This window comes from Mobula birostris, chromosome 4 (genome assembly GCF_030028105.1).
Source record: "Mobula birostris isolate sMobBir1 chromosome 4, sMobBir1.hap1, whole genome shotgun sequence".
NCBI classification, from domain to species: Eukaryota; Metazoa; Chordata; class Chondrichthyes; order Myliobatiformes; family Myliobatidae; genus Mobula; species Mobula birostris.
The window spans coordinates 33621452-33634491 of NC_092373.1; the positions used below are offsets into that span (position 1 = coordinate 33621452).

General features: G+C 37.7%; 1 protein-coding gene across 1 annotated transcript in view; it reads right to left on the reverse strand.

Moving 5' to 3' along the window:
• The window catches only part of LOC140197008 (anosmin-1-like), a 155842-nt gene that overhangs the window by 81852 nt on the left and 60950 nt on the right, over positions 1 to 13040 (reverse strand). Inside the window, exon 3 of the mRNA XM_072256940.1 lies at positions 3895 to 3957. Coding sequence (XP_072113041.1) covers positions 3895 to 3957 — 63 coding nt within the window. The remainder of the gene's footprint in view (positions 1 to 3894; positions 3958 to 13040) is intronic.

Consider the following 13040-nt stretch of genomic DNA (forward strand, 5'->3'; position numbering starts at 1 on the left):
AATTTTTAAAAATTAGAGATAAAATCACAAAGATGTATCAAACATGCAGCATCTCTTTGCTTTTTAAAAATTTAACGTCCCTTGGAATTTGAAGCCCAGTATGGATGTTGTGATTAAATATCGCCACCAGAAGATGTACCTGGGCTAAGACAGCAAAACCTCAGTGAATGGTGGTCCCTGGTTAATAACCCTGTAGCAGACTTAAAGGCACATTTGGAGGTGTGGCAGGTATGCAATGTCAAGCAGGAAACATCTTCCTATAAATTTTATTGAACATAGATCAATACGACACAGGAACAGGCCCTCTGCTTCACAATGCCTCTGTTGACCACATTGCTAATTTAAACTAATCTCTGCATATGGCCCATATCCCTCATCCTCTGCCTGTTGAGGTGCCTCTGTAACTGTCTCCCAAGTATTGCTGTTGTATCTGCTTTCACCACCTTCCAGGCAGCACATTTCAGGCAACCCTGAGTCAAAAAAACTTGCCTGGCAAACCTTCTTTAAACTCCCCCCACCCCCGACCTTAAATCTATGTCCTCCTGTATTTGACAGCCTGGACAGAATGATTTCGACCATCTATCCTATCTATGCTTCTCATAATTTGCCCCTCAGCCTCTGACACTCTGAAGAAATAGTGTTTCTTTCTTACCATTCAACACAGTGAGTGACATTGTATGTCCGACCAAGCCTGTAGATTGGTATTCTGTTTTATACTTTTCTGACCTTGTGGAAACCGGCATTGGCATGCATGCCCTCCCTCCACACAAAACAAAACTCTTATTGACTGCAGTTTGAAAACCTATGAATGAAGACATTCAAAGAACCTACTGTCTAGCAAATCAACAGATTAATCAAAAGCAATTGGAGATGTCCAATGTGACCTTCACCACCCCAGTATAGGTAAATAGTTATTTTAAGTTTAGCATGTTGCATAGTGACCTACAGTTGACCATTCTTCTCAAATGTTTTTGACCTGGTTCTGACACAAGGATATGTGTTGTTCTCATTGTAAACATTGTATTTGAGTTAAATGCAAAGTACCTTCAGAATACAAAACCGTCAACAGACACGAGAAACATTTGTACACAGTCAGCTTAATTCCAATTACTGGTTGCCAAGAACCCAGAATTCCAGCAACGTGCTTAAACAGCTGTAAATTCTTCATACATGCACAATTAAGTGGCATTCATTATCGAAAATATAAAAGGAAGATTGTCTAGAATTTGTAACAGTTCCCTGTAAGTCCTCAGCGCAGTCAACAGGCTAATCGGGCATTAGGTGTAACCCTCATTTAATAAATGCTGGACAAGATATTTTTTCCACACTGCCCCAAATTTAACTTAACCGATAAAATGGTTTTGCATATAGTCGATAACCTTATGTCTACCTATTCTGAAATCTCTAGGGTGGGGCATTCAAACACATCAGGTGACTTTCCCATGCTCCTTTTCCACTCACTGGTGCTCTGGTTTCATGGACCCTTTCTACTCACTGGGGAATTTGTTCCCATATTTCATCTCCAGTCACCAAGATCCCGCATTTCAGCACTCTTTCCATTCACCGAGGTCCTGGCTCCTGCATTCCCTTTCCTTTCATTTAGGCCCTGGTTTCCACACTTCATCAGTAATGGGGATCAATTATCTTGAGCAAATATTTTTGTGCCACTTCATATCCTTTTCGCCTTCTCTTTTGTACCTGCGTCCAACAGGCACCCACACTTTTGACGTATGTGTACTTAATAGGACCAGATTTTGTTGGAGCCAGTGACAGCTTGTTTTACCTCTCACCCAAAACCCCCATAACTCTGTTATCACACATATCGTTTGCAGCCTCGTGACTCCTAACTTCTTTCCAACATTGCTTCTGTGGGTTTCTTGTGAACTAGGCCTCAAGTAAATGAATAAGTGCTCCAATGAACTTCTGTCAATTTGTGCTTTCAGGTGAAGATTATAGGAATTTAGACGCAATAGCAAAAATGTACATTATTTAAGATAATTAAAACACTAATATTAATAAAGATAAAGATTAATTTTATCTGTTACATGTACATCGAAGCATACAGTAAAATGTGTCACTTGCATCAAATCAAATCAGCAAAGATTGTGCTGGGTGGCCTGCAAGAGATGCTATGCTTCCAGCACTAACGTAGCGTGCTCATAATTCACCAGCCCCAACCGTACATCCTTGGAATGCGGGAGGAAGCTGGAACATGAGGAGGAAACTCACTTGGTCATGGGGAGAACATACAGACTCCTGATAGACTGTGGTGAGAATCGAACCCTGATCTTATGGTTGGCACTGTAAAGCAACGCGCTAACCGCTATGGTAATGTGCCATATCAGATGAATAAAATATATAGGACAGGTACACTTTGTATGTGGCCCTCAGCTTTATTCTAACCAGAGTGTACTGATATTCCAGATTTCTGCACGCTAATCCTTTGTTCTCTATGGAATCATTGTTTAGAGATCAGCATGACCTGGTCCAATATCAAACTGGTCACCTAACTCTCACACCTCCTCCTTCTCCTGTAGTTGCAGTAAGGCAGGGGATAAAATGGTGTACTGACAGAATAGAGTGCAGACACTGTAGAATCTTAAGCTGAACAAAATCTTTGAGAGCTGGACTCCCCTTTGAATAGCCTTTTCTGAGCATGGAAATTCAGTAAGGCAAGAGTCAAGATGAAAAGCTGACAGTGACCATACACAGACGTAATGAAGTCATCCAGGGTGACCATGGCCCTTGAAAGCCTAGCAACACACATAAGATGCTGGAGGAACTCAGCAGGCCAGACAGCATCTATGGAAAAACATAAAGTTGACATCTTCTTTGTATAGTCTTTGTGTTTAAGCCTGGAAACCTAAGTCACTAAGCATACCAAGACAAAGTAAAGATGCAAATGAAAGATTCTAGGGCAGCACTTACTAACCAACAGTTACCTTATCAATTTTCAAGTATTATTGGCCTATAACACAGATTTAATTAGCTATTAACACTTGAAATATGTATTATGATTGGTATTTAAATATGCAAATGATGGGATTCAGATATGCACAAAGTTTTGGTTGGATCAATAACCTCACAGATATTTATTTATTGATATACAGCGGGGAACAGGCCCTTTATCTGTATATAACTAGTCAATTCCTGTATAAAAATGGCATTTCTTTGTTCAAACTTCAGAACAGTTTGGTGACAGGGGCTAGGTGTTCTCCTTGTGCACAACTAAGTAACTGGTGATGGAGGAACAAGTACAAGTTTTCAGAGTTCAGTTAATTGGCAACAGCACCACCATATTCATGCTCTCATCCTTGTTCATCAGAAACTACCTTTCACTGGGCTGGCTCCTTTATTGTCTTTCCATGTGTATGCTTTGATGGCCATCTTTCTTTCCCCACTCTACTCCATCATTCTCTATGCTGCTTCGTCCATTTTCATTTATTCCTATTCTCCACTCCTTCATCTTTCATCCCCTCAATTCTCCCTTTTCTATTATACACATCAACTATCCTGTTGTTATCCTTTTGACTCTCATTTTAGTCCAATATTGACCCTAATCAGTTGTAGTTAGCATATCTAGCCATCTTTGTCAGGGCAATATGTAATGTTCCTTCCCAGTTCTTCTTGTTGACAAGGTGAACCTACCTACCACTGCTTTTCTAATGGGTATAGCTCATTTGTGAACTGAGTGTGGTCTTGATTTTCTGTTTCCAGAGCCACAGGAGGCCAAAGAATATAAAATAAAATAAAATTGCATTAAAAATGTTTTGTTTTTATTTTCTACTTATAATGAACTCAAATGAACACAGGCGTAGTTGTCATGGGAATGGTCCATTCCTTCTTCAGAGCAAACAGAATTCTTTCAATATTCTCCACTAAAATTTTTCCTACCTCACACTGTTGACGGCATTGGGTTTTCTTCGTATCCCACAACTCCTTGCAAGGTTGCAGACACTGTAATAAAGGGGGAAAAGTATTCCTTAGCTCACTAGTTTTACCACAACAAGACAGACCCGCTCCCAAACCATACAGCATCTTCTTCTTTTGTTTCTTACCCAATTCAAATCATTATTTTTATTGCACATTATCATACGATACAGAATATTCCAGTACTGTAGCCTTTTTAATCATCACCAAGCTGGACACAAATACACTTATGAAAATACAGTACACATGCAATTACTTGACCCAAGCAATCGATGCTGAAGTTACACAACACCTTTATTAATTCAAAGGTAAAAAATAATTCCGATCACAAATAAAATAACTAGTCTATATAAAATTCTTCATGCAAGTCATGCAAATCAAATGAAAGATACTGACAAACAAATCAAGAATCTAATATCTGCAAGGACCCATAAGCGAGAGAGTGTCTTATCACTTTTGCTGAAACCATCAGCAAGCTCACCTTTTCTATTCTCCAGTGTTTAAATATTTCTATCAACCTCACTTTCTGCAGTTTCAAAGTGGGTTAAAGCAAGTGGTTTGAGATTTGAAATGTAATATTTAAAGTATGTTTTGAGGAATTGAATGACAAAACTTGTGTGGTGCAAATAACAATTTGGACTAATTATTCAAAGTTGTATAAAATGAACATCTGTTTTGCATTATCAAAGCAGACCATGTGTCACATATCTAGACTTTATATGAACCAGATCATCTGAGGGCTCTAAATTAAGCTGTCTATCAGAAGAAAATGAAATTTAATGAGATTGCTATTTAAAAATTTAAAAATTTTAAACATTCTCCTTTATGCCTCTGAACTAAGCAAGACGGTAAGAAAGTCTAACAACACTATTCTTCTGATGACATAAAATTCTAAATGTACACCTTACATTAACTCGTATTGACTAATTTACAATATCAATGATATTGCATTGTTTGGAACTACCACAAGTTTACCAAAAGTTTTCCATTATTTATATATTTGATACAAATCTTGTGCATAAATTATTTAATGTTTAATATTTTATATTTTATTCAATGAAGAGAATACAATAACATTGTTTTTAGATGTATCAGTGATAACTTTATACAGAACAACACAGACATGAAGTCAGTTCAATCATTTAACAGAACTGTTAATACATATTTACTTTTGTTTCATGTAGGTTTTTATCAAATTGAGGATGGTGGCACCAGAGAGGTGTAAAAAAAAATAAACCCATTGTCCTGATCACTCCAGACTTGCAAGCACCAACACAGGACCGACACATTTGGAAAGTTAAGCAGTGTCAAGACATTGAAACAAAGGAAAAGAAAATCAGTTGTTTCATGATGGCTTCTTCTGATTTGGCCCTGGAAATTTTCGGGTAACTGTCAAGGCTCAGACTTTGTTCGACAACAATAATTAACCCTCAATTGGCCTCCAGATGTCATACATAAGCATCAGTAAAATTATTTTACCTCAAAGGAACAGATCACGTCAACTGTGACTACTGCGCCTTGGTGTAATAAATTGTGTGCATTATATAATGTAACACCTTTCGTTAAAAAGTATTTGTTATTGAAATGTTCATGAGTCATGCCAAAAAACATGTGTACAATATACTAACGTCTTGGATCTAATACGTTTCCCAGATCCTACAAACATGTTTGCAAGCATGAGAAAAGATAAATGAATCAGTTTATTTTCTCCTGTTTCTTAAACTTCGATGACTTGCTCCTCCCATTTGGGAAAAGGACCCTTAATGTTTCAAAATATGAATTTCAGCCTTATATTATAAAGGAAAAAAAAACTGGAAACAACATTTGGAAAGCAGAGATTAAAATATGGTTATTAAATGACTTGTTAGAGTTTTTAGTTTAGCAATCTTCTGGAGTATCCATGAACATGATGCCAGAGGGCAGAAATAACTACAGCTCAGCTGAAGCCACCAAAAGGTGAATCAACCTTAGTAACTGTAAGAATGTCCTGAATTTGAAGAATGATACTCCAAAGACACAAAAAGCTGATGTAATGCTTCTCATGTGGAACTACTTTGGCAAAATTCTCCTTTAGGAATTGAAGATGGATTATGAGGTACATTGTTTTCTGTAATTCTATCAAGCCCATGATGTTTTTCAAAATTCCGCTCATTCCACATATAAAATATGGTTTCATCTCCTATCTTCTTCATGTTATTCATATATTCTTGGTTGGTAAGTTATTTCCAACCTATTTCTTGGCTGTTAATAGTGAAGGTATTCACTTCTAGCACACAGGTTTTACATCTTTATTTACAACACCTGGTTCAGCATTAAGAACGATTTCCATTGAATTGATAACCTCCATTGAATGGATTGGGACAATTTGTTTTATGGGAATGATGTAATAAAGAAATGGAGGTCATTTAAAGGTGAAATTTTGAGAGTACAGAATCTTTATGTTCCTGTTAGGTTGAAAGGAAAGGTTAAAAGTTTGAAAGAGCCATGGTTTTCAAGGGATGTTGGAAACTTGGTTCGGAAAAAAAGAGAGATCTACAATAAATATAGACAGCATGGAGTTAATGAGGTGCTCGAGGAATATAAAGAATCTTAAGAAAGAAATTAGAAAAGCTAAAAGAAGATATGAGGTTGCTTTGGCAAGTAGGGTGAAAATAAATCCCAAGGGTTTCTACCGTTATATAAGTAGCAAAAGGATAGTGAGGGATAAAATTGGTCCCTTAGAGAATCAGAGTGGACGGCTATATGTGCAGCCAAAAGAGATGGGGGAGATTCTTAACAATTTCTTTTCTTCGGTATTCACTAAGGAGAAGGATATTGAATTGTGTGAGGTAAGAGAAATGGGTACGGAAGTTATGGAAACTATGATGATTAAAGAAGTAGTAGTACTGGAGCTTCTAAGGAATATAAAAGTGGATAAATCTCTGGGTCCTGACAGGATATTCCCTAGGACATTGAGGGAAGTTAGTGTGGAAATAGCAGGGGCTCTGACAGAAATATTTGAAATGTCATTAGAAATGAAGATGGTGCTGGAGGATTGGCATATTGCTCATGTTGTTCCATTGTTTAAAAAGGGTTCTAAGATTAAACCTAGCAATTATCGGCCTGTGAGTTTGACGTCAGTAGTGGGTAAATTGATGGAAAGTATTCTTAGGGATGGTATATATAATTATCTGGATAGACGGGGTCTGATTAGGAACAGTTAACATGGATTTGTGCGTGGAAGGTCCTGTTTAACAAATCTTATTGAATTTTTTGAAAAGGTTACTAGGAACGTTGACGAGGGTAAAGCGGTGGATGTTGTCTATATGGACTTCAGTAAGGCCTTTGACAAGGTCCCACACGGAAAGTTGGTTAGGAAGGTTCAATCGTTTGGCATGGATTCAGCAGTGGCTGGATGGGAGACGCCAGGGAGCGGTGGTGGAAAACTGTTTGTCAGATTGGAGGCCGGTGACTAGTGGTGTGCCTCAGGGATCTGTACTGGGTCCAATGTTATTTGTTATATACATTAATGATCCGGATGATGGGGTGGTAAATTGGATGAGTAAGTGTGCAGATGATACTAAGATAGGTGGAGTTGTGGCTAATGAAGTAGGTTTTCAAAGCTTGCAGAGAAATTTAGGCCAGTTAGAAGACTGGTCTGAAAGATGGCAGATGGGAGTTTAATGCTGATAAATGTGAGGTGCTACACTTTGGTAGGACTAACCAAAATAGGACATACATGGTAAATGGTAGGGCATTGAAGAATGCAGTAGAACATAGGGAACTAGGAATAATGGTGCATAGTTCCCTGAAGGTAGAACCTCATGTGGATAGGGTGGTGAAGAAAGCTTTTGGTATGCTGGCCTTTATAAATCAGAGCATTGAGTATAGGAGTTGGGATGTAATGTTGAAATTGTACAAGGCATTGGTAAGGCCAAATTCGGAGTATTGTGTACAGTTTTGGTCACCAAATTATAGGAAAGATGTCAACAAAATAGAGAGAGTACAGAGAAGGTTTACTAGAATGTTACCTGGGTTTCATCACCTAAGTTAGAGAAAGGTTGAACAAGTTGGGTCTTTATTCTTTGGAGTGTAGAAGGTTGAGGGGGGACTTGATAGAGGTATTTAAGATTATGAGAGGGATAGATAGAGTTGACGTGGATAGGCTTTTTTCATTGAGAATGGGGGAGATTCAAACAGGAGGACATGAGTTGAGAGTTAAAGGGCAAAAGCTTAGGGGTAACATGAGGGAGAACTTCTTTACTCAGAGAGTGGAACGAGCTTCCAGCAGGAGTGGATGAGGCAGGTTCGACGTTGTCATTTAAAGTTAAACTGGACAGCTATATGGACAGGAAAGGAATGGAGGGTTATGGGCTGAGTGCAGGTTGGTGGGACTAGGTGAGAGTAAGAGTTCGGCACGGACTAGAAGGGTGAGATGGCCTGCTTCCATGCTGTAATTGTTATATGGTTATATCAACTTAGTGGTTTTGCATCTTTATGTTATTTTGCTTTTTATTAAAATCCCCATTCAGCAAAGATGCTGGGTAGTGGAACTGCTCCACAACCGCTCTGATACACTTGGCTTAGCTGAGCTCAAATTGTGTAATGCTTCAGCTAACTTTACTATCAACAAATAAGCATCATGAATTCGATCATAGTTTAACCCCACAATCTTTTCACTCTCTGGCAGACAGCATGCCACTTGGGTTCTTTTATAAATTTAAAGCCAAGTAAATCTCTATCTCAGACTTTTTCCTTTGAATAAGCCAGTTCTTAGAAGGGTGTTAAATATACATGACTGATTTGGAATTTGTTCAGATATGAAAATGTGTTTCAAATAGGAAAGTGATACAATTAAATAAAACTTTAGATATAAAGACCATAAGATATAGGAGCAGAATTCGGCCTTTTGGCCCATCGACTCTGCTCCGCTATTCAATCATGCCTGATCCTTTTCTCCCCTCCTCAGCTCCACTCCCCACCCTTCTTCCTGTAACCTTTAATGCCGTGTCCAATCGAGAACTTATCAAGCTCTGCCTTAAATACACCCAAAGACCTGGCCTCCATAGCTGCCTACGGTGACAAATTTCACAAATTCACCATTCTCCGGCTAAAGAATTTTCTTTGCATCTCTGTTTTAAATGGACACCTGTCTATCCTGAGACCCTTTTATCATAGACTTTTACCTCCACCATGAGAAATATCCTTTCCACTTCTATTCTGTCTAGGCCTTTCAACATTCGAAAGGTTACGCGCAAATGTTAATTTATCTGGCAATCCTTAACAATACAGAGCCAGCAATATGCAGCATGTACACAGTAATTTTCTCATCACCATGGGAATAGTTTTACTTGGCAATAGGTACACTTTGCTCCTGAAGACTATGTAATTTATATCCACCTCTGTTTAATAGGCTTGATGAACTTTCAAAGCCAAGATTGGACTCCATAAGCCACTTGAGAGCCCATAAATAGATCAACGGAACGAAGACCATCATCCTCGACCCCGAAGGATAGCCACGACAACGAATAGGCTTGATAGTTCAAACATCACTATAATAGACATGACTTCAGTTGAACAAACATTACAGCAGTTCCAATTCATGAACAAATCTCATCTTCCAAAAAATTGTTACGAGAAAGATATTGGAACAAATTTCAAAGTAACTTTTAAAACATTTAATCATTCAAATATGACCTTATTAGTAAAGTGATAAAGACGTCAAAGGGAATGGAGAGAATGCATCTGTAAGTAACTTAGGGAGATTGACATGAAGGAGCATAATTGCCTAGAAATTAGATTTCCCTTATCTTTTGGTGTGTTAAACTGTTATTAAATAATTATCAACAACCTTGAAATTTCCTGTAAAAAGCTGTGAAATTTGTCAAATAGACATTTGAAATATCTCTAAGGTGATATACACCAGAAAGGATGTTTACAGTACATTTCCTCATGGGGACTGCAGAGAGTTATTGCAGTGGTCACATATTTACCAAGCTTTGTGCAGAAAAGGTCAACAAATGTTAAAGAACTCATCCCCATGGCAGTCACAGACTAGCTGTGTAAAAGATTGCCATGGAAAGGAGGAAAGATGAGGGTCGGGGTGGGAGAGGGGATGGTGGAGGATGAAGTGTTTAGTGTGTGTATCCAAATAGAATGCTCTGTCATGATTGGTCCGATGCTATTTCAAGTTGCAGGTGAGTGATGAGGTTGGAATTACAGCAATATGTACTTAAATGATAAACTAAAAGTACAGTGGATTCCAGTTAATTGGTCCATTGGTTAATTGGGGCAGTCACTTATTTCGGGAAACTCTTAAAGGACAAAACTAATTGAGAAAATAGCTAGGATTCCATTTATTTATTTGGGACAGTATGCCTCTTAATTGGGACAGGAGACTGTTGCCAAACAGTTTCTAACTAGCATCAGTTGCGTGTACTTGTGTGGCTGTTAAGACACTACGTTGTGCTCAGACAGAATGGTTTTTAAATAGCATCAGTTGCGGTTGTTTGTGTTCAAAAAGCAGAGATTTTGTCACTGATAGTTGGCAAGAAATAGGCAGTAAGACCATTCAGAATAGTTGTGCTCACTGCAGCTTCAAGGGATGTTTTCAGACATGGAGATGCAAAAAATGGTCATGTAGTGAAAATGAAACAATTTCACTAAATCAACAAATTAGGAACAATGAAGAATTAATATTTGGAGGATGCAATCGTCAAATGTATTGTATGAAGGCATTCCATTATCTGCATTGATTTGATTCATTTAAAGTTAATCAAAAGAACATGGCAGAGTACATGATGAATTCATCCATCAGTAACTATTTGGAACTAATACATGGTTTAATAGTACTGTAGTAGTATTAACAGCATTCCAATTTGTTCCGTATTTTATTTAAATACATAATTTGTTTTTCAGTTAAACGGTAGTTTGTTTATTTTATACCTTTTTAATTATTTCCGTGGAACTTGGGGCAGCCACTAATTGGGCCAAATTGTACTGGTCCCAATGAACCAGAACCCACTGTACTGCAAGTGAAGGATTGTAAAAGCAATTTGATAATTGAAGTATGAAGATTAGAGATGATATGATCAAAACACTTATGTTTAAATATAGATCCTTCAAATCACATCTCATTAAGTATGGATTTCATTATCTTTCCCACTTCTGACATTAACGGTCTATGGTTCCCTGGACTTGTTCTAACTCATTTTCTCAAACATAAATCATATTAGCCTGTCTTCCGATAGTATTACTGAACCTTTACATATCTGTAGCAGTGCCTATTTTATCTCTTCTCTTACTTCTTTTAATAAATGTGAATACAAGCCATCTATCTGGGATCTTATCTAAAGTAACACACATGATGTTCAAGGAATTCACTGGACCAGGCAGCACCTATGGAAGGAAATGGTCTGTTGATATTTAGGGCTCACACCTTTCCAATGGACCTTATTTTGATTTATCAATCTTCTCCTTTTCAAACCAAAATATCTTTCACATAATCTTTGTTCCTTTCCTGCAAAGCACCTTTGCCATGTTAATTTCAATAATAACTGCTAAGAAAAAACAATTATTTAAATGGTTGAAGACACCTAGTATTTACTGGCAGTTTGGAAGACAACTGCTGGTGAGGTCCTCTTCATGGTTTTGCACTTGCCTGACTTCTGTACTTACACACTGCGGAGTGGTAGTCAGGCAGGAACTTCTGTACTTACACCCTGTGGAGGGGTAGTCAGGCAGGAACTTCTGTACTTACACACTGCGGAGTGGTAGTCAGGCAGGAACCGGAAATCTGGTCCAACTACATCTGACCTCACACTCCGCCCTATTAACAAATAGAAAGGATGTAGTTCATATCTATCCTCGGCTTTTGATGCATCTAGCCCAACCTCATTCATCATCCATCCTTAAGGACACCCACCACACAGGACATACCCTCTTCTCATTGTTACCATCAGGAATGAGGTACAGAAGCCTGAAGGCACACACTCAGCGATTCAGAAAGAGCTTCTTCCCCTCTGCCATCTGATTCCTAAATGGACATTGAACCCGTGAACACCACCTCATGTCTTTTTTATTTGTACTTTTTATGCTACTTACTTAAACTTAACTATTTAATAGACTGTAATTCTATTTTTTCTCTATATTTATTTATCATGTATTTCATTGTACTGCTGCCATGAAGCTAACAAATTTCACGACATATGCAGTGATATTAAACCTGATTCTGATTCATTTGAATGGGTCCACCAATCTGATTGGAAAAAAGTCAGTGAAGGTGACTGGTTTGTTTTACTTTAATATTAATATGTTTAAACAATTTTTATAATCTAATTATGTTTCAGAATGTGATTATTTATGATTTTTAAAGTTTTTAAACTATTTAGACCTACCAATATTTCAACTATTGTACAATACTGTGTATGATCATTTAGGACACTCTCTCTCAAACATGTACTAGTGTTGCTTATTTTGCATAAGTTTTGTATAATTTATGTTAATTTAAGTTTATGCTAACTATGTCTTGTTACATACAATGCTGCTGCAAAAAGATAATTTTCATGGAAAGTATGTCCCATGTATGTATGCCTCTGACGTTCATTCCAGTGTGTGAAGAGCATTACCGTGAACTTGGATGTCTTTGGAGATCAGGCTTCCAGTTCAAATGGACTTGCTGGGCAGTGCGTTTATGTAGCTACCGAATATGCAAGTTGGTGAATGCCAAGTGTCTAGCACAATCCAGCCTCGTATCCTGTCAAATGAATACAGCAGGAGTACTGGAGGAAGAAGAGAGGATAAAGGAGAAATCAAGGCAGGAAAGGAAGAAGGGACTAAAAGGAGAAGGTAAGAAATCCAAGAAGAACAAAAATGCTGATGATGAATAGAACAAAATGATTTCAATCTTCAAAACAACAGCTTTTTCCCTTCCAGCACGAGATTTCTGAATGATTCATGAACCCATAATACTACCCCACTATTGCTCTTTTGCACTATTTATTTTATTTCTTATCATAGCTTAGTTGTAATATTTTATCTCTTGCACTGTAGTGCAGACACAAAACAACATATTTCACAACATAAACCTGATCCTGATCACAATACTTCATTAGGAGTTTGAAGAGATTTGG